This window comes from Neomonachus schauinslandi, chromosome 5, assembly GCF_002201575.2.
Source record: "Neomonachus schauinslandi chromosome 5, ASM220157v2, whole genome shotgun sequence".
In the NCBI taxonomy this organism is placed as follows: Eukaryota; Metazoa; Chordata; class Mammalia; order Carnivora; family Phocidae; genus Neomonachus; species Neomonachus schauinslandi.
In genome coordinates, this window is record NC_058407.1 from 99,948,104 (window position 1) to 99,970,368 (window position 22,265).

Sequence of the window (22,265 nt, forward strand, 5' to 3'; positions counted from 1 at the left end):
TATCCATTTGAACAGTAACATTCAAAAACTGTTGACAGTGAAAGAGTAAGAACTTTATTATTCAATGTGACTTAGCACACAAACACACACATAATACAAATGCACACATACACATGTATAGCTAATCTTTTAAAATATTAAAAAAAAAACTTTACAGAAAAAAATCCCAATATACTACAAACTCTCACATCACAATCAATTTCTAATTCTTGTCAGTACCTTCATATACTTTTTTCTTTTTCTCAAACCGAGTTTGTCTGCATTAATTTTTTAAGTTATCATATGGTAAAATTGACTTTTTAAGTGCACTATAAATTCAACACATGCACAGATTTGCTGTGAACACTCCAAAAACTCATTTTGGTCTTTTTTTTTTTCAATTATTTTACCTATGTATGTGTCTCCTTTTTCTTTTTTTTTTTTTTTTTTTAAGATTTTGTTTATTTATTTGACAGAGAGAGACGCAGTGAGAGAGGGAACACAAGCAGGGGGATTGGGAGAGGGAGAAGCAGGCTTCCCGCGGAGCAGGGAGCCCGATGGGGGGCTCGAGCCCAGGACCCTGGGACCATGACCTGAGCCGAAGGCAGGCGCTTAACGACTGAGCCACCCAGGCACCACCTGTGTCTCCTTTTATTGACAAAATTCATATACATATCATATCTTAATTGTTAAAGTGTCCTACCCCACTGGTAAGATGGACTTGTTCCCTCTGTTAAACGTAGAACTTCTTTTGTGTCACTATAGAACAGCAATGAGTATCTTTATTCTTCAAAGTGGAATTTTCAAGTCAAAAGTTATAAACTATACTATTATGAGTCCTTACCTATAATTCTTCTAAATTGTTTTTCCCCAAAATAAAACTTTATAAATTTATATTGCTACCAGCAAGTTAAAAACTATTTCTCTATGCTCTGCCCAATTTGGGATGTTACCTCTGTTAGGTTAATGATATATTAAAGTAACTTAAGGGGCGCCTCGGTGGTGCAGTTGGTTAAGAGCCAACTCTTCGCTTCGGCCCAGGTTCTGATCTCACCATCCTGATCTCAAGTGAAATCAAACCCCGCGCTGGACTCTGCACTGGGCATGAAGTCTGCTAGATTTTCTCTCCTTCTCCTTCTGCCCCTCTTGCTCATGCTCACTAACCACCCCCCCTAAAATAAAATAAATAAATCTTAAAAAAAAAAAAGTAACTTAAAGTTGTTTACTTGCATGTTTTTAATTACTAAGGGAAAGGACTCCTTTACCACATAATGAATAACTATTCCACCTGATACACATAATTGATCTACAACTGGGAAACGTCTGTAATTCAAATAAAAGTCATACAAGCAAAGTTAGACAAGAAAAGATACAAAAGAAGTTCAACTTGACTACCCTCTACTGTCTACATAATCAAAGTTCACAATATCTAAAGTACAATGATCCTCACTCAGATTTTTAAAGTATATTTTTTCTGGAGCGCCTGGGTGGCTCAGTCATTAAGCGTCTGTCTTTGGCTCAGGTCATGATCCCAGAGTCCTGGGATGAAACACCGCATGGGGCTCTCTGCTCAGCAGGGGGGAGTCTGCTGCTCCTTCTCCCACTCCCCCTGCTTGTGTTCCTCTCTTGCTGCGTCTCTCTGTCAAATAAATAAATAAAATCTTTAAAAAAAAAAAAGTATATTTTTTCTTAGAAAAGTAATTTACTCCCATTATAGAAAAATTAAAAAGTAAATTAAAATATACTACATAATAATAATGCATTATTTTTTCCAAGTCATACATTGTAAACTTTTTCCTTCATTTTTATAAGCACAATTTTTAGTGGTGGCATAATATTTTACCTATACTGATTTATTCCCCTATTGTTGGATATTTATGTTGTTGCTAATTTATTTATTTTTTTATTTCATACTACTTTATTTAGGGGTTCCATTTTCACTCCTCAGATTTTATGGATTTATCATATGCTTCTTCACTCACTAATTCATCCAGTTCTGAAGGATTACTGAGTGTTAGCTTGATCAGCCAACCATCTTCATAACAAGATTTGTTGGCAAGTCCTGGATTTTCTGCAAAAGCTTCATTAATTTGTTATTTCTCCTGATAGAGGAGAATAGAGCTCACTAGCAGCTTTCTTACTCTTCAAAGCACCAAACTCACATTGTTTGTTCAATTTTGTCCTGACTTCAGACAGACTACAGTAAACAACATCACAACATCTCCCAAAGCTTCCTGTGCAAAATTGCTGATTCCCACTGTTCCAATACCATTTTCTCGTTATTCATTCATATTTGTATGTGAATTTATGCACACAGAGCAGAGGAGCCCGCAGGCAGCTTCCTGATTGTCATTCCGTGCCTGCCCCCCACCCCCGCACCCACCCCCACGCGCCCGCCCAGCGTGCAGCTCCCCCCACCCCGCGCCCGCCCCCCCCTCCCGCGCCCGCCCCCCCCTGCCGCCCCCCAGGCCAGAGCAGGCAGCGTGCGCCCTCTGCACTCTGGCTGCACACCACAAACCTCACACTCTGCAGCCCTCATAGTTGTTGCTAATTTAATAACAAAAAGTGTTACAGATTTATATCCAGAAGAAATTAGCACATATGCCCACAAAAAGAGTTGTACAAGAATGTTCATAAAGCCAAAAACTAGAATCACATGTCTAAGACCAGAAGAACAACAACAACAAAAAAAACAAATTGTGGTATAGTCATTCAATGGAATATTACTCAGCAGTAAAAAGAACTGGTAATATACATAAACGACATGGTTAAATCTCGAAAACATTATGCTGACTGAAAACAGCCTTACATGGGGCGCCTGGGTGGCTCAGTCGGTTAAGTGTCTGTCTTTGGCTCAGTTCATGAGCCCAGAGTCCTGAGATTGAGCCCAGGGTTCTGAGATTGAGCCCCACGCCTGGATCCCTGCTCTGCCGGGAGCCTGTTTCTCCCTCTCCTCCCTGCTCCTGCTGGCTCTTGTTATCTCTGTCTTTCTCTCTCAAATAAATAAAATCTTAAAAAAAGAAAAAAGAAAACAAACTTGCATGAAAGAGTATATACTGTATGCTTTCACTTATAATAGTTCAAGAACCACCAAAAGCATCTGTGGTGATAGAAATCAGAATAATGGTTACCATTGTGGGGTGGAGGGTAGAGGAAAGAAAATTTGAAAGAGGCACAAGGAAACTTTCTGGGTGATAGAAATGTTCTATAGCTGCATCATAGGGATATATACAAACGTAAAATAGTCCTTGAACTGTACACTTAAAATGTGTATTTTACTGTATAGAGATTATACCTCATTAATAAATAAATAAATTTAAATAAAGTTTATTTCTGCATTTCAAGGTTTCTTTTTGAGACAGATTCCCAGAAATAGGATTACTAAGGGTAGACCTAAATCCTTTTTGGAATGAGAAGACTGGTCAAAGGGTATGACTAGTTGTATTGCCAAATTAACTTCCCAAACAAACTACATCAATTCATACTTCCACCAGCAGTATGATTAGTGCTGATCATACATAAAGTGGAAATTATCTCTCTTGGTAGTCCACATTTTTATGTGGTTATAAAAAATTATTTAATGGTTATAAAATTATTTATAAAGGTTATAAAAAATTATTTATAAAATAAAGGTTAAGGTTATAAAAAATTATCTAATGTCCAAAGTCTCTCTTCAATAATTTAAATCCTTTGCGTGTTTGATATACTGGAGTCATATTCTGAATAAACTCTTATAATTTAGTTATCCCTTGACCATATGTATTCTAACACCACAGATATTTTAACTTTGCCTTTTAAAATAGTTTTAAATTTAACCATCTTGTTCTTTTTAAAGTCTACTACAAGTTTCCTCACAATTCTCCTTAAAAGTAAAAACAAACTATAATATTAATATGAACCCAACCAATAATATTAATATGAACTCAAAGCCTAACAACAACAGAAATACAATAATAATAAACACATGTCATTGAGGTAAAAGGAAAGGAAAAGGTTCTATTTGCTAGGGAGAGTGCTTAGGCCTTTATACATATAAATCTTACTGTTCATTTGAACCACGTAAGGTTGCTATTATTTTAGTTATTTTATAGATGAAAAAGGGTGGCTCCAGGAGATTAAGTAATTTACTAAGCCAAGCTTAAGGTCACATAAAGTAGAAAAAACAAAGTCAAATTTTTATGCAATTATGTAAGACACCAAAGTCCCTGTTCTTTCCCTCTGTAACCCTGCTTCTCAAAAACAGGCACACATCAACAAAATAAAGAAACAAAAACAAAAACAATTGATGTATAAAAAGCATTGGACAGGGGCGCCTGGGTGGCTCAGTCGTTAAGTGTCTGCCTTGGGCTCAGGTCATGATCCCAGGGTCCTGGGATCGAGCCCCGCATCGGCCTCCTGGCTCTGCAGGAAGCCTGCTTCTCCCTCTCGCTCTCCACTCCCCCTGCTTGTGTTCCCTCTCTCGCTGTGTCTCTGTCAAATAAATAAAATCTTTAAAAAAAAAAATTAAAAAAAGCATTGGACAAAATTCAAGATCCTTTCAAAATAAAAACACTTAGGGGCGCCTGGGTGGCTCAGTCGTTAAGCGTCTGCCTTCGGCTCAGGTCATGATCCTAGGGTCCTGGGATCGAGCCCCGCATCGGGCTCTCTGCTCAGCGGGAAGTCTGCTTCTCCCTCTCCCACTCCCCCGGCTGTGTTCCCTCTCTCACTGTCTCTCTCTGTCAAATAAATAAAATCTTAAAAAAAAAAAAAAAACACTTAATAGAATAGAAATAGAAGGAAACTACCTCCACATAATAAAAGTCATATATGAAAAGCCTACAGCAAACATAATACACAATGGTGATAGACTGAAAGCATTTCCTCTAAGATCAGGAACAAGGCAAAGATTTTTCTATGGGAAAACACCCTAAATGCCAAACAACCAATTCATACCAACATTCAGAACATTAATACAGCTATAAATTGGGGAACTGTCTGTATCCTTATAAAGACATCTCAAGTACCGAAGTTAGGGCTTAAAAAGATTGTCCTAGGCTATAATGGCAATATAGTCCATCCAGACAGCATCAGCATTTTACAGCAAGGACAGGGTGCTAATGTAACAGTAACAGTAATTCTAATAGATTTGAAAACAGAATAGTAAGTAGACAGGAGAGAAGAGGGTCTCTTTTCTACTCTACTATTGATTTACTGAGTTACTTCCACAATCTTTCAAAACGTCCATTTTCTTACTAATAAGAGAAACATAAAAACATGGGTCTCTTATTTAACTAGCTAAGAAGATATAAAAATAAATTTTAAAGGTGGCAAATTGTTGTGGTAGCCTCAAAAAGTAATCAAGTTTACTACTTCCCACATGGACAGGTAAAGAGAATGCAGGCAAAAGAAGAACAGATATTAGAATCTGGGGTAGCCTTTCCTTTTTTTTTGTTTTTGTTCCTCTGTTACCTATGCAATAATTAATATCTGGGGGGGGAAATATTAGAAAAAGGAAATTTACAATTTCCTATATCCTATGATACATATGTGAGAATCTTGCTGGGAAGCTTATGTAAGTGTCACCACTTGGGGATATTGAACCTCACTGACCAACAAGTACAATGCACGTGCAGCTCTGCCAGCTAGGAAATTACGATAGAAAAGCAGAGGCCAAGGCAACTGGGTGGCTCAGTCGGTTAAGTATCTGCCTTCGGCTCACGTCATGATCCCAGGGTCCTGGGATCGAGCCCCACGTCGGGCTCCCTGCTCAGCTGGAAGCCTGCTTTTCCCTCTCCCACTCCCCCTGCTTGTGTTCCCTCTCTTGCTGTGTCTCTCTCTGTCAAATAAATAAAAAATCTTAAAAAACAAAAACAAAACCCTCAACAATAAGAAAACAAGCCAATTAAAAAATGGGCAAATGATCTAAACAGACTCCTCACCAAAGAAGATATACAGATGGCCAATAAGCATAGGAAAAGATGTTCCACATCATATGCCATTACAGAACGGCAAATTAAAAAAAGAAAAAAACAATGAGTTACCACTGCATTCCTAGCAGAATGGCTAAAATCCAAAACACTGACAACACCAAATGTTGGCAAAGATGTGGAGCAATAAGAATAAAAAATGGCACAGCAACTATGGAAGACAGTTTGGCAGTTTCTTACAAAACTAAAACTACTCTCATCATAGGATCCAGCAGTTGTGTTCCTTAGTATTTACCCAAAAAGTTGAAGCCTTTTGTCCCCACAAAAACTTGCACATGAATATTTTCATTATGGCTATAGCGGCTTTATTCATAATTGCCAAAAGCTGGAAGCAACCAAGATGTCCTTCAATACGTGGATGGATAAACAAACTGGTACATCCATACCATGAAATATTATTCAGTGACAAAGGAAAAGAGCTATCAAGCCACACACACACACACAAGACATGGAGGAACCTTAAAGATATACTGATAAGTGAAAGAAATTCAATCTAAAAAAGTTGTATATACTGTATGATTCCAGCCATATAACATTCTGGAAAAGGCAACACTACAGAAATAGTAAAAACAGACCTAGAGGGTATAATGCTAAATGAAGTCAGTTCAAGAAAAACAAATACCATATGATTTCACTCATATGCGGAAGTTAAGAATCAAAACAAATGAACAACAAAAAAAGAAACAAAAAACCACAGACTCTTAAATACAGAGAACCAACTGGTGGTTGCCAGAGGGGAGGTGGATGGAGGGTTGGGTGAAATAAAGGGAATTAAGTATATTTATCTTGGTGAGCACTGAGAAATGTATAGAATTGTTGAATCATTATATTGTACACCCAAAACTAACGAAACACTGTATATTAATTATACCTGTATTTAAAAAAATAAACAACAAAAAGATCTATGAAGAAATGAATAAGTAGAGCACAGGGGATTTTTATAGCAGTGAAACTATTCTGTATGATACTGTAATGATAGATACATGCCATCATACATTTGTCAAAACCCACAGAATATACCCACAAAGACTGAATCCTAATGTAAACTACAGACTTTAGTTAATAACAACATATCAATACTGGCTCATCAATTTTTAACAAATGTACCACACTAATGCAAAATGTTAATGATAGTGGAAAAGGGGGGGGGTGGATGAGGGACTATATGGGAACTCTCTGTACTTCCATTTATTTTTCTGTAAACCTAAAACTGCTCTAAAAAATAAAATCTATTATTTAAAAAAAAAAAGATAGTATCAATACTGTGTTAAGCTTCTGCCTTGCCAAAATAATCCCCTATCTCTGACAAGACAGAATGTCTGGACCATGTCTGTACAGCTTATTTATTCTGGATAGCCCTGTCTCCATGGCCATAAACTAACAGACTGGGGTAAACAAACAGACTGGGGTAAACACTGATATAAGTGGAAGTAATAAAACTCTCCCGTTTTTTTTTTTTTAATCGTATCTTTTTTTTTTTTTAAAGATTTTATTTATTTATTCATGAGAGACAGAGACAGAGAGAGAGAGAGAGAAGCAGAGGGAGAAGCAGGCTCCCAGGGAGCCCGATGCGGGACTCGATCCCAGGACCCTGGGATCATGACCTGAGCCGAAGGCAGACGCTTAACCGTCTGAGCCACCCAGGCGCCCAACTCTCCCGGTATTTTTAACTGGCTCTGAGAGATCTGAGATCTGAGTTCAGTATAGGTTATTTAGTTGAAGTAATTTAACTTTTATTTTATAGTTGTGGAAACTGAGGCACAGCTAAGTTCTGTGGTCCCACAATCAGTAAATGGTAGAGCCAGGATCCAAACCCAGGAAATCTAGCTCCAAAGTTTATACTCTCAATCACTATATGAAAGGATATTATACTTTACATTTTATTTGGGACCAAGAATACTAGAACACCTAAAGCTGATACTGACACAAACTGATAGGTTAGTTACAGCTGCCATCTCTAACTCAAACTTTCTTTTAGAAAGGACAAAGAGTTGAGATCTAAGAAAAAATATGGATGCATATAAACACTCCATAAACAGGTAACTTTCTGTAGGAGAAAAGACACTGCCTTTCACCCTCTTAGCACACCCTTCAACTATACCATCAACCAATGCAAAGTAATGTTTTGTATTCCATATTTTTAGAGACCCTTTCAAAATACAACTTTTTTTAAAGATTTATTTATTTATTTATTTGACAGAGAGAGACACGGCGAGAGAGGGAACACAAGCAGGCAGAATGCGAGAGGAGAAGCAGGCTTCCTGTGGAGCAGGGAGCCTGATGCGGGGCTCGATCCCAGGACCCTGGGATCATGACCTGAGCCGAAGGCAGATGCTTAACGACTGAGCCACCCAGGCACCCCAAAATACAACTTTTTAAAATGTTTCCTCTAGAACTCCTGTGAAAAGCCTTAATTTCCCATATGCCTTTCAAGTGAATGCACCTGAAATTTTAATACATTTACTCCCAATCACTGAGTCATCATATTTTGTCATATTGTGAAATCCTTCACTTCATTTTCCACTGCCAAGGAATTTTGGCATGTATACCTGTGAAATTATATACAGCATTTGTCACAAAGAAATCAGAATAATTTTGACAAACTACATATAAGCTATTTTCATTATTTTATATGCACATGATAAATATTTATAAATATGAATATGGGTGTGAACTGATAATTGCTGAAAAGATGCAGATCAATCAGAGACCAGAAAAGCCAATGAAAAGGGAACAGGGAAGCATTCCTTCCCCACATGTATCCACCCCCAAGTCCCCACTTTACCCACCTCCCTGGAGTTGTTCAGCAAAGATTTACTTTAATAAATATCAGACCTTTACTAACACCAATGAAGAGATTCCTCTTTTCCCCCAAATATTGTACCTGGTCTTTGTTTCTTGAGGCTTCCTTCTGTTTTTTTTCCTGACCAATTCTTTCAATGAACAACATCATTCTGAAGTTTGCGCCTTTCTATGGGATGTCAGATGACAAAATATCAAAAATAAAGAGCACTGCAAGACTGCACTATATTTACAAGAATCCTAAAATTGAATTTAAAAACCAGTGAAATTCAATAAGTGAAGCAGACCATAATGCTCATGACTCCTGCGAAGTTTCTTCTGGCGCTGACATGGACACATAATACAATCCCTCTCTACAGAGCAGAGTGAATAATCATTCTTGTTTCCTGCTACCTCAATTCTATTTTATTTTTAAACAACCCACCCTTCCTTGTGAATTGTTTTGTTGTGGAAAGATAAAAAAGCCACTACGTTGACAGATTAAATAGAAAGGACAAGAACAATTTACTTACACATATAAATTGCTTTCTTAAACCATAGTCAAACCAGTGATTGCTCAACATGTTGAGCAATGAATGGCAGAATGGTGTTTCTTATTTATTTATTTGATACAAAGCCCATTCAAAGTCCAGAAGATAAAATCTATCCTCTTCCCCCAGGCATCTTTGCCTATCAATACCCTAACTTTAGGCCTCCCTTCCATAAACATACTCTGGGCAAACAATCTTACTTCTCTACATTTTCCTTCCCTAACAAAGGGGATAATTATAATGATCTCATAAAACATCTAAGAATGAAAGTAAAGTCAATCAACTTTACAGAGGAATAGTTTCAAGGACAGCCTCTGGATCCAGATTTCCCGGCTTTTTAATATCCCAGATCCTTTACTTTCTCTCTCAGACAAGTTATTTAACCTCTACCCACCATGCACAGCATAAAGATAATAATAATTATCTCATATGACTATATAAGATTTGAACAAATTAGTAAGAAAATGATTAGAATAGTGTCAGGTACATAGAAAGCACACATTAAATCTGTATTGTTTTCTGAATCTCTACCTTGTCTATATGCTACATAAGAGTTTGAGATATAGGTACTGCTCAAAATAGCTTATATTTAATGACACGAACATTAATAAATGTTAAAGAAAATCTCTGTGTCAAAATAAAATGGTCTACTACTACTTACAAAATAATAATGGGCACTCAATACATTCAAGCAGCTACAAATAAAATGGGCGGCCTCTGGTAGTATAATTCATCAAAGAGGAGGCAGTGATTTTTACAGTGAAACTTCCATAAGGAATTATCAGAAATAGTGTCAATGAAGTAAGAAAAAATAGTAACAAACACAAGTCCCACTCTTTCCCTCTCTCCACTCTAAACTTCCAATAGCTCCTAGGATTTCATTATATCTTCACCCTCAACAAATAAGAAGTTCAATTGTGTACAATCATCACATATTTGCTCTAACATTAGGGTTTTTTTTTTAAGATCTTATTTATTTATTTGAGGGAGAGAGAATGAGAGAGAGAGAGAGAGCACATGAAAGGGGTGAGGGTCAGAGGGAGAAGCAGACTCCCTGCTGAGCAGGATGCCCGATGCGGGACTCGATCCTGGAACTCCAGGATCATGACCTGAGCCGAAGGCAGTCGCTTAACCAACTGAGCCACCCAGGCGCCCGCCCTAACATTAGTTTTTTGAAATGTTAAAAATATGTTGGTATGAAATATAAAATTTCTGATCACTAATGAATGCAACTTACACTCTTAGAGAAACTCTTCAGGCAAATTTATACTCTTTATTGACTTACGATTTCCCAACTTTAGCCAACTGTCCAGTATGATTATAAACTTTTTTTTTTTTTTGAGAGAGGGGGAGAGAGAATCTTAAGCAGGCCTCACAGCCAGTGGGGAGCCCAAAGCAGGCTGTCACAGAGGCTGACATACAGGCCTCAATTTCACAACCCTTAGAGCATGACCTGAAATCAAGAGTTGGTCTCTTAACCGACTGAGCCACCCAGGCGCCCCATATGATTATAAACTTTATATGACTCTGTAGCACTGTTTGTAATAACAAGATAGCACACTCTAATGTTCATCAATAGGGACTGAGACCATATCCATACAATGGAATACCATGCCGCTGTTTAAAAAAAAGCACTGACATGAATAAAATATAGAAATATAGAGATATTGATTTGGAACAATTTTCAAGACGTTTTACTAATTGAAAAAAGGCAAGGTACAGATAATTGGGGAGTATTTACCACCATTTATGAAAGAAAAAAATATATACGTATCTTTCATCTGCAATGCAGACAATCTTTGGAAGGATACACAGTAAGCTGGTATCAGTGTTGCCTTCAGGGAGGAAAACTAAATAGGTAGGGGAAAGGGAGGCATTTTTACTTTTCATTATGTACTGTTTCAATCCTTTTGAATTTTGTACCTGTGAAGGGCTGGTCACCTGAAAGATCAAACCATGATTAGATGCTTGGAATTTTCAGCCCCACTCCTCATTCTCTTGAAAAGGGAGGGCTGAAAATGATTGATAATGCCTATCTGATGAAGCCTCCATTAAATTCCACAAGTAGAGAGCTTGGAGAGCTTCCAGGTTGGCAAACACAACCACACCAGGAGGGTGAGATACCCCAATTCCATGGGGACGGAAGTTCCTGTGCTTGGGACCCTCCCAGGCCTTGCCCTATGTATCTCTTCATCTGGCTGTTCTTCCACATCCTTTATTATATCCCTTAATATGCTGGTAAACGTTAAGTGTTCCCCTGAGTTCTGTGAGCTGTCTAGCAAATTAATTGAACCCAAGAAGGGGATTTTTGGAACCTACCGTCTATAGCCAGTTGGTCAGAAGCACAGGTGATAACTGGGCTGGTGAATGACGTCTGAAGAATGGGGGTTGCAGGGGAGGGGCAGTCTTGTGGGACCAAGCCCTTAACCTGTGGGATCCAAAACTATCTTGTTAGATAGTGTCAGAATTGAGTTGAGTTGTAGAACACCCAAGTGGTGTCAGAGAGAATTGCTTGTTGTGGGGGAAAAAACCCAGAAATGTCAGAAGTGAAGTGTTCCGTGTGAGAAATTAAGGAGAGACACAGGGAAGAAACACATAGCAGGAAAGGAACACACAGTAGGAAAGGACTGGGTTTTCCCCCATCTAGAAAGGAAAAAGCTGAGTTTTTTCAAAACAGTACCATGTAAAGACATTTAAAATACACATATTAAAAGTCAATTTCTTAGCCCACTAAATGTAACTAAGAATAAAACAATTTGAAACTCTAAATGGTTGAAATCAATATAGAAGCCAGCAATGTTCTGCTATGTATTAATCAACCCGATGTCTCAGTTATAAGCACACTTATCTGATCTCCACTAATTACTGCATATGCCCGCTCAAAATATGCTCGAAGGCTTAGTACATGTGCTGCCGACGCAAGCACTTGAAAGCTCTTAAATGGCTGCATTTTAAAATGAGAAAAAAAAGACTGTCAATTTTGTTGTTTATTTATTTTATTTTTTAGAATTCTTAAAAAGATTTTATTTATTTGAGAAAGAAAGAGAGAGAGAGTGGGCAAGCACAAGCAAGGGGGAGGGGCAGAGGAAGAAGCAGAGTCCCCACCAAGCAGGGAGCCAGATGCAGGGCTTGATCCCAGGACCCTGAGATCATGATCTGAGCCAAAGACAGACACCCAACTGACTGAGGCACCCAGGCACCCCTTTTATTTTCATTTTTAAAGTAATCTCTTACCCAATGTGGGTAAGGCCAAGACCAAGAGTCACATGCTCTACCAACCAGGCCAGCCAGGCAGCCCTAAATTTTTTTTTTTTTTTTTTAAGTAAGCTCTATGCCTAATGTGGGTCTTGAATTCACAACCCTGAGAATTTCTGTTGGTTATTTTTCAACTAGAAATCAAAACTGATGCCATTATCCCGGTTAGCAACATGAACCCCCAGAACACCCACAGGAGCAACTTGCTCAGTTTTGGGAAGACAGTTGACACTTTTAGGAGGGATCTATTAAGGAGTTATGTGCGTACTTTTGATTCAAGTGCAAGCTTGTGGGTAATGAAGCAAAATGTATCCACGTCAGTGTCTTGTATAGGGCGTTTCTGCTAGAGCTGCGGTGTCAGGAGATGCACTCTATGCTTCTAAGCTTCTCTGGGGCTTCTCTTGCTTTCACTACCATAGAGCAGTTGCCAAAACAGTGCCTCTGCTAAGCTAAGCGACATGCACAGTCATTTCTTTTATGACTCTTGAGACAAACCTCTAACACTCAAAAGAAAAGCAAAATTACAAAAGAAACTTAACCAACATCAGTACTTTCTAACATTACTCAGCATTGCTCATGGCACGTGATGCCTACAACATGGAAGATGTGAAACAAATGTTTGATAAACAAATGAATTTTAAAGTTAGATGAAAAAAAGTCCTTTGACTTATGCCTTAAAGAAATATTTTAATTCATCATCTCTTACTTTTGGACTTTCCAAAGTAGGTAAAAATTAGATATTACTGTCCCCATTTTATAGCTGTATGGCTATGGAAAATAATAAAGAAACTGATAAAAGATCACTGCCTAACCATGAGAAATAATTTGAACAAAAGTTACTGTAAACCGAAAATCATTTTTTAAAGAAAAAACTTTATTTTTAATTTAAAACCGTGGATGTACCTTTCACAGTTAAGCAGCCGACTCTTTTTTTTTTTTTGACAGAGAGAGACACAGCGAGAGCAGGAACACAAGTAGGGGGAATGTGAGAGGGAGAAGCAGGCTTCTTGCCGAGCAGGGAGCCCGATGTGGGACTCGATCCCAGGACCCTGGGACCATGACCTGAGCCGAAGGCAGACGCTTAACGACTGAGCCCCCCAGGTGCCCGTACCTTTCACAGTTAATAAAATAGTACCTACCCTATTGGCATATGCATTGCCAGAGATGATAGAGACTTCTGCTCTGTTCTTTGGTTTTCTCCTTTATTTCCTCTGTCAGCTATGAGCTTAAGAGGGACAATGTTTCACATTATACTATAGTGTCATTTCTGTCACATAGCCGACCTTCAGTTCTGTTGGCCAAGATTAGTCAGTCTCAGATCATTACTCCATATCAGAAAAGCTGGAAGCAGTGATTTTCAAATACATTCTTAAATTTGAACTTACTGTACTGATAATTCTCTTATCAAACCACATTTGAGAGACAACAGTGATTAATCTCAGCACTTCCAAGGTGGTAATCTTCCCATCATACATTCAATTATATTTTGCTAACTACAACTCTTATACCTGTCAATCAAAATTTCTTTTGTTATATACCTCTGGAACAGTTTTTGTGGCAATCCTTTATCATAATTGCCAGTAAACATCTTGGACTCCACAAACAATATGCTTTATTTAATCTGTAAAGAACATAAGAATATCACCTACATAACCTTGGCTACCTTTGTTCCTACTTTCATATGTCAATTTTCTTTTAGCTGCTGAATTTTGCATTAGTTGGCTTTATATTCTTTGTCTCAATGACCAGCTTAAAGTGACTCTAATCCAAACTGCAGGGAGCCCCTCAATTTTGCCCTCATCTTTATCGCCTGTAAATATTTACTAAGTGCCTACTAGGTACTCAATCTGTACATATAATGGATTGAGCAACAAGAATGAATGGTAATTGCTCCACTTTAAAAATGGGCATTCACAGTCTGCTGAAGAAAAAGTTTATAACCTTTTTTGGAGGGAAATTTAGCAGCCTCTACTAAAATTAAACACTGCATCCCCAAACATACAAAGTTTACAAAATACTAGGCCAAATATATAAAGATACATGTAACGAGGATGCTATTTTTCATTGTTTTCAATAGAACCCCCCAAGATAATATTAATGTCAACAGGTGAGCAATTAATAAGATACATTTATGAAAATAATACTTTGTGGTCATTAAAAAGAATAAGGTAGATCTAGAGGTACTAAGTTGGAAAGTAGTCTATGACACTTCAGTTTTAAAAACAGGTTCAAAATAATTTTATCAACAAATGGTTCTGGATATCCACATGCAAAAAGGATGAATTTGGACCCCTACCTCACAGCATACACCAAATGAATCAAAGGCCTAAATATAAGAGCTTAAACTTTAAAAACCTTAGAAGAACACATCCGACTAAATTTTGTGAACTTGGACCAGGCAATGATTGCTTAGGTACAACACCAAAAACAAAAGAGATAAAAAGAAAAATTAATAAATTGGACTATATCAAAATAAAATACATTTGCACTTCAAAAGACACCATCAAGAAAGTGAAAAGGCAATCCACTGACAGAGATAATATCTATAAATCATTTATCTGATAGGAAATTGTATCCAGAATACCTATAAAGAACTCTTACAACTAAGTAATAAAAAGACAACCCAATTTAAAAACAGGCAGAGTAAATGAACAGATATTTCTCTAAAAATATAGGAATGATCGATAAGCACATAAAAAAGCTCAATTAATCATCATTAAAGGAATGCAAATCAAAAGCACAATGAGATGCTATTTCACATCCATGAGGAGGACTATAATCAAGAAGATAGACAATAACAAGTGATGGCAAGGATGCAGAGAAACGAACCCCAACACCTCTGCTGCGGGGAATGTAAAATGTTGCAGCAGTTTTGGAAAACAAGTCTGCTAGTTCCTCAAGTTGTAAAACACAGAGTTACCATATGACCCAACAACTCCACTTAGGTATATATGCAAAAGATATGAAAATATATGTGCACACAAAGACTTGGACACTAATGTTCAAAGCAGCATTATTCAAAATAGCCAAAAAGTGGAACAACTCAGCATGCTAAACTGCACCATTAACCACATGTACTCCAATGGTCAGCACACTCTGGAATTTCACACTATGGTATTTCAATAAGTCTGCTGAGTATCTTTTCAGTCAGAATCCCAGTTCATTTGGTATTTTTAGGTAGCAGAATTTCTAAGCCAGTGAGTGGATTCTGAGGAAACCCATGGGAGGAGTTGATTAGTTGTATATAGTCTGATTTCACTGTCTGAACCGATTCCGGTGTCAGGTAGGTGGGGCAATAGCTATTAATAAAGTAATTTTCTCTAAGTCAACTGACAAATAGATTCACCTTGTCCCAATCCCAAATGTCATTACGGGAAGGCTGTGTTTTTACATGTACTGAGCCACCAAGAACACCTCTGGCTAGAACAAAACACTGCTTCTGGGAAAAGGCACATGAAAATCAAATTAGAACTGCCAGAAAAGACTCCTTTGAAACCTATCCTTCCTCATCTGAGGACAAATGTTAGTATTCTAGGCTCAGCCGTCTCCTACTTGAATGACTGCCACAATCTGGAACTAACATAATTGAAGCTAGGGAATGAAAATCCATTTCCTAAGAGGCCCATTTAGTGGGCCCATTTCTTTTCTTCAGAAAGAAGGGAGAATTGTTTGTGGGGAGAGAGGCAATGAGAAGGAAAAGTTGGTAACTGATTTAATCATTCATTTGGCCCCAAATGATGCAGCAAGAAAAATTACTTTAGAGTGAACCCCTCTTCATTTTGCATGTTCCACAGAGTAAAAGTAAAAACATTCTTTTGAGTGAACCAAACAGAAAGGTTATTTTAAATGTATAATTTGATTCAGAAGTCAAAGAATGAATTTCTTCTTTCTAGATTTAAAAAGGGATGTTACTCAGGAATGTTTCTTATTCCCCTTCTATTTCTTGGATAAAGATCAAAGTGCATTTGTTTGTCTAACGATACCAAAGACATACTTCCACTCCCTTTCCATTGGATGAAATTAATACTTCGCTAAAATGTCTGATTTCTTCAACTGCTCATCCTAAAAATAGTTAGAATGTAATCAGTATCCATTGTTGTCATTTATTTGTAAAAATGGCATCCAGAATACTTGGAATAGATATTTTGATAATACATGGTTGGGGGGGGGCGGTATGTGGAAGAGGGACTAGAAGTCAAAAGCCTGGATTTTACTTCTGAATTTTACTTTCGACTGCATCATTTTCTTGTCATGTGACCTTAGGTATTTCACATCCTTTCTCATTTTTAACTTCCCCACCTATAAGATGAAGACCACAACACCAGCCCTGTTTTCTTCAGAGCTATGAAGCTCAAAAGAGATCAAATGAGTGACACACTATGAAGGCAGCAAAGGATACCCAAATGTAAGCCTTATTACTGATTATTTTATTTTGACAGATCTTCCCTTTTAAAATAACACAGCTTAAGACCTTTACTCAGCCAAAAAAAAAAAAACTCCTACTTTATCTCTAGCTCATATGGCATTGCCATAACAAAATTACACTATGTTTCAATAGGGAAATAAGTCAATCCTCTATTAAATTGATTGCATTCTAAAACCTAAAATCAAAGGCAAACTATATGCTGAAGTTTCTTCTTGAAAAGCTGAACAGCAAGATTTATTCTTCTAGAAGACTGTCTGAAAAATACTACTTATGGTCCTATTTTCTATACTTTAATTACCACAGGAAAAAAAAAAAACTTGCAGGAACTGTAGTTCATATTCTAAAAACACCTCTTGTCAATGATGAAAGTAGATAGTAGGGTTTAGAGTATTATATTTTACCCTAAAACTCAAAATCATCAAATTTTAGGAGTGGGAAAGGAATATTTGTAGATTTAACACAGTATCTTTGGAAGGTCCCCTAAGATGTCCACCAATGAATGAACAAGGTGACATGGAGACAGTAAGACATACTTTTCACTGAATATCATTTTCTATCTTTTGAAATTTGAGCCATATGCTATTAAAAATATATATATGTCATTTTATTAATTCGTTATAAATCACTGAGGGAATCCAAAGAAGCCCTCATTTTCCAGAGGAGAAAACTGAAGCCAAAAAAGTAGATGAGCTGCTCAAGATCACACTGCCAGAGAGTGAAAAAGCTGGAACTAGAACTCAGGAACCCAGTGGAAGTTTCCAGCGCCTCCCACAATGCCATGTGCTCAAACAGCAAATGCCATCTTATAAACAATAAAAGTATTACTATAATCCTCTTCAGAACCGTGGTCTTCCAGGGGTTCTATGACTCACGTGACACAGTACTCATCATTCATGTTTTCCCAGAAGTTCTAAGGCAGAGAGACAGAGATGGCAACCCTCATTATCAAGCCCTCATGGCAGGTATTAAAGTGGGTAAATAAAGGCAGCACATCGATCAGCATGTGGACGGGGCGTAGTCTCTCAGGCATATGTAGATCTAAGCCTTAACTGGGCCAGGAAAATTTTGCAGGCTTCATTATTACTGACAGTAAGGACGTCTGATGAGGCAGAATAAATTTAGTAGAACAAAGAGTTTATTTCTAGTGAATTGATTCGGAGGAAATAAAGCAAATAAAGCACAAGCAGAGCATAGGAAATTCTAGTTTGAAAGAAGCCATTTCTACTATTCTCAAACAGGAGAATGAAGGGAATTATCAAGGCCCCTTCTAGTCCTAAAATCCTTAAAAACGGAGAAGCAAAGCAACTTCAACTCTGCCTCTGAGTAATTCAAGCATACTTTCCCCCTTAGTAAGAACAAACGTTAGCATTTTCTTTCAATGGGCACAGATGCAGGGAAAACGGCAGAGTTTCCATAGGAAAGAACAAGCAAAGTCAGAAATAAAAACTATTCCAAAAAATGTCTGAGTCTGTCAGAAAGAAGAAAGTTCACTGCAGAGGATTATCCTCTCCTTTCCAGGTCTGCATGTAGCTTTCACATTTGGAAAAATACGTGCATGTTTGATGTTATTAGGAGCTTTCAATATCTGCCAAACATACTGCAGTCATGGATTAGTTACTCTGAGTATATTTAAGCACCGGGTAAGTCTCTATTTGCCCACAATTAGTTGATCTGATGAAACATTCAAAAAAGAAAGAGGGACACCTGGATGGTGCAGAAGGTTAAGTGGCTGACCCTTGGTTTTGGCTCAGATCATGTTGTCAGGGTCCTGGGGATCCAGGTCAGCAGGGAGTCTGCTTCAGGATTCTCTCCCTCTGCCCCTCCCCCTGCTCCGTCGCGCTCACGTGCACACACACTCTCTAAAATAAATAAATAAATCTTCAAAAAAGAGAGAACGTCAGAGAGGATAACAAGCCCGGACAATACATAACCTCCAGCTACTAAAACTGCTCATATTTCTAAAGAGAAAACATAGATAAACCACAGACTAGGACTTCCTTAGTCAACTGGGTCACACGGTCACATCACACCGAGAAATCTCTCACCACACCTTCAACTGTATCAGGGACAAAAGGCCAGAGAAAGCTCAAGGTCGGGAAGCTATAATATAAAATACCTAGCTTCAACAAAGGTCCTGAGAGTGATGTTTCAAATTCCAATTTTCACTAGATATTTCAGAAATAGGAAAAATATTTGAAGTTTGTTAGTAATTTTTCCATTTCATTGAAAAGAAATCTGCCTCATGGTAAAATTCAAAGGAAAAAAAATCACAGGAAACTTAAAAGTCAGATGTTATACTTCACATCGAAAGGTATTAATACCAAAAACTCTATCAATGTATTTCATCAAAAACATTAAGCATACAACCTGAAGCCAAAATAGGAGACATTCCACTCCTTCTCAGCAACAACTGAGTTAAACAATGATAGAAACTGCACTTAATATTACCTAGGGCAGGAGAAACATTTGGTGACTCACACCTTTGATGTCAGTTTTTAAATTAAAGGGCAGTTTTCTTTGGGAAGAAAAAGAGGGGAAAACTTTAAAATTATCCCTTTAAACTTCAGGTCCAATAAATTAAAAACCACTTTGCCTCCTGGTCTCAGTTTCAAAGTCAATCCCCCTCCCCCCAAAACCATGAGTCATATATCCAACATCTGGTACCCAAGAAATTTATTGCTGTAAATTAATTTATTGAATGCCCACACTGAACATATACCATCTGAATTCAACAAAGACGCGGAATTTTAACTTTACGTCCTCCTAGCACTTCCATAGTTATACTAGTAAACGTGGGTTATTTTTCTCTCAACTCGAAAAAAAGAAAGTGCAGTGAACAAATCTCTCAGATCGCAGCTATCACGTAAATAAAATCTGACGAAAGGGGAAAATAGGTGTTCTCCATGCCCAACACCTCCTTGTGACGTTTTTAAATGGTTTAGAATTGTTTAAATATCTACTCATATAAATAGACTAAATCCTTACAGGCTACATCTTTATTTGCCATGGTAATGGAATAAAAAGCGGGGAATACTGCTGGCGTGTATGATTTCAATCCTCAGACAGTGCCAAAGTTTGAAGCCAATGATTTCATGCCGCTCCCCCTTAACTTTTCATTAACCTAGCTAACAAGAAATTGACAGACTGAGATTTCCGATTGTTTTATTTCCCAGGCTCTCCCTCTGGCGGAGGCAGAAAAGAGGAGCGCAAACAAGGGGTACGGTACATTGCAAATAAGACGAACAATCCTAAATAGAATTACTATAAAGCAGATAGAAGCAAAAGATTAGTTTTGCACTTTCGGCCCTCGGACTCCGTTCCAAAATTCACCACCGCCTGCCAAAAGCAATGGCATTAGAGCAAATGATTAAATATCACCCCGAACCTTACGCTTCGACACCCCCGGGAAAGACTTCATCCACCTCAGTTATGACACTGCCGGGCGGTGCGTGAGGAGCAGGGCTAACGCATTTTGAGTAAGCGAGGCCCACAGAGAGCAAGACGAGCTCGTAACGAAAACCCCAAGAGTTTCCCAAGCAAGGACCTGAACACAAAGTCCTTGCTCTCGGTGAAGGCTGCAGAGCCGCTGCCTCCTCCCGCTCACCGGTAAAAAGGGGATCCTCCACCGCGGAGTGGAGGACAGAAGACTCGCCTCCTGCCGCCAAATCCGTCCCTCCCGACCCGACCGAGCCCACCGCCCTCTCTTCAAAGCTCCAGAGGACCGCCACGGTCTCACTCCGTCCTTCCGCCCCGCTCGAGACGAGACCAGCCACCACCCCTCTCGGACCTGTCCCCGCGGGGTCCGAGCCGGCAGCGCGACGCCTCCATCCCCGCGGCTCAGGAAGCGGCAACCAAGTTCAGAACCCCCGGCGCCGGGGCTAGGCTGGCAAGTCTGGCAGGCGGCCGGGCCCCGCCCCCTAGCAACCGCACCCTGCACTGTTGCCACCGCCTATTGGCCCTCGTGCCCGTCGCTCGTCTCTCATTGGCTATTGCTGCTGCCCGACGATGCGGGAGGGTTTCTAGGGGGCGGAGGCGCCAGGAGTTAAAGGCGCCTGCGCCGAACTCTGGTGACGCGCTAGGTAGGGCTGGGTCCCTGGAGCGCGTCTCGGGGATGGGATGGAGCCGCTGGGGGGCAGGGGGGCGGGGCGGGGCGGGGGACGGAGGACGGAGGGATGTGTTCGCTACAGCTGCGTTGGCTCCCAGCGGCGGGGAAGTCAGTTCGTCGGAGGAACGGCCCATCCCCCTAACCGCCACCCACGGAGCGGCCTCCCCCGCGTCCCCAACGTTTGTACCCAGAGACCACCCAGAGTGCTTTCCAGAGGTCTGTAATGTTAGGACCCACTCACAGACCTCTGCCGGCTCCCTCACAATCCGGCCCCTCCCGACACCAGAGACTTCTGGGAAGCACCCCGTACCCTCTCCAGCAGTCATCCGCCGTTAAATGCATCTTTCATAGTTATCTGGTCTCGCATTCCAACTGCACAAAACTCCTTCAGCCTCCCCTACTCCAGCCCAAGCTTTTTAGAGCATTGCTAGACCAATTCTACAGACTTTAAGAACCTTTCCCATTTACCTCTCTATACGGGCCTATGGTCGATCTTCAAACATCCATATCCCATGAGATTTGCCATCTAAATATATACTCTCGTTTCCAATAAATCTTGTCTCCACTTCCTTTCTCACCACCAATTTACACATATCATTGTAACCCCTACAAAACATCCTGGCAAAAGTTATCGCATGTTGTGTTTATAGCATTCGGAGGTCAGCTGTTTCCACGTTGGGTTTGCCTTTCTAAGAGGCACAGAAGTTGGCACAAGCTAGGAGAGCAGAGCATCGTCTCAAAGTGTCAGCCTCCACTCCCTGTGTGACCCTAAACACAGTCCTTTATCTGGGCTTCAGATTCCCATCTATGAAATAAACAGAATAATCCCTGCTTGTTTAGCTCTGGCTAGACCAGAGTAGGTTCTTAAAACTGAACAGATACAGTTGAAAGAGATGCTATCCGTATTGGTCAAAGGGCAAAGGAGACAGTTTTTGCCTGGGCAGTCCTGCTCTAGTTACAGAAAGTAGTCTTCTCTGAAAAGTTCCCATATTTAATTACATACATTTCAAGAAATCATTTTCCCACCCTATTTGGCATTTACAGACTTCTTCGAATGGAAATAGAAAACCAAAACACAACAAACCTAAGTAACTTATCTATGTCCCCTTTATCGCCCCTAACCCCACTGTATTCAGTGAAACAGGGCTTGCTGCCTTTCCTCACCTTGGCCTTTTAGCAGATGAGCAAGGTTGTAGAGGTGG

The 22,265-nt window shown here is 39.2% G+C and overlaps 1 protein-coding gene across 1 annotated transcript in view; it reads right to left on the reverse strand.

The window, feature by feature from the left end:
* TULP3 (TUB like protein 3) overlaps positions 1 to 20,819 on the reverse strand; it is a 60,913-nt gene extending 40,094 nt beyond the window's left edge. The window contains exon 1 of the mRNA XM_021690653.1: positions 20,746 to 20,819. Coding sequence (XP_021546328.1) covers positions 20,746 to 20,786 — 41 coding nt within the window. The 5' untranslated portion in view covers positions 20,787 to 20,819. The remainder of the gene's footprint in view (positions 1 to 20,745) is intronic.
* Positions 20,820 to 22,265: the final 1,446 nt, after the last annotated feature.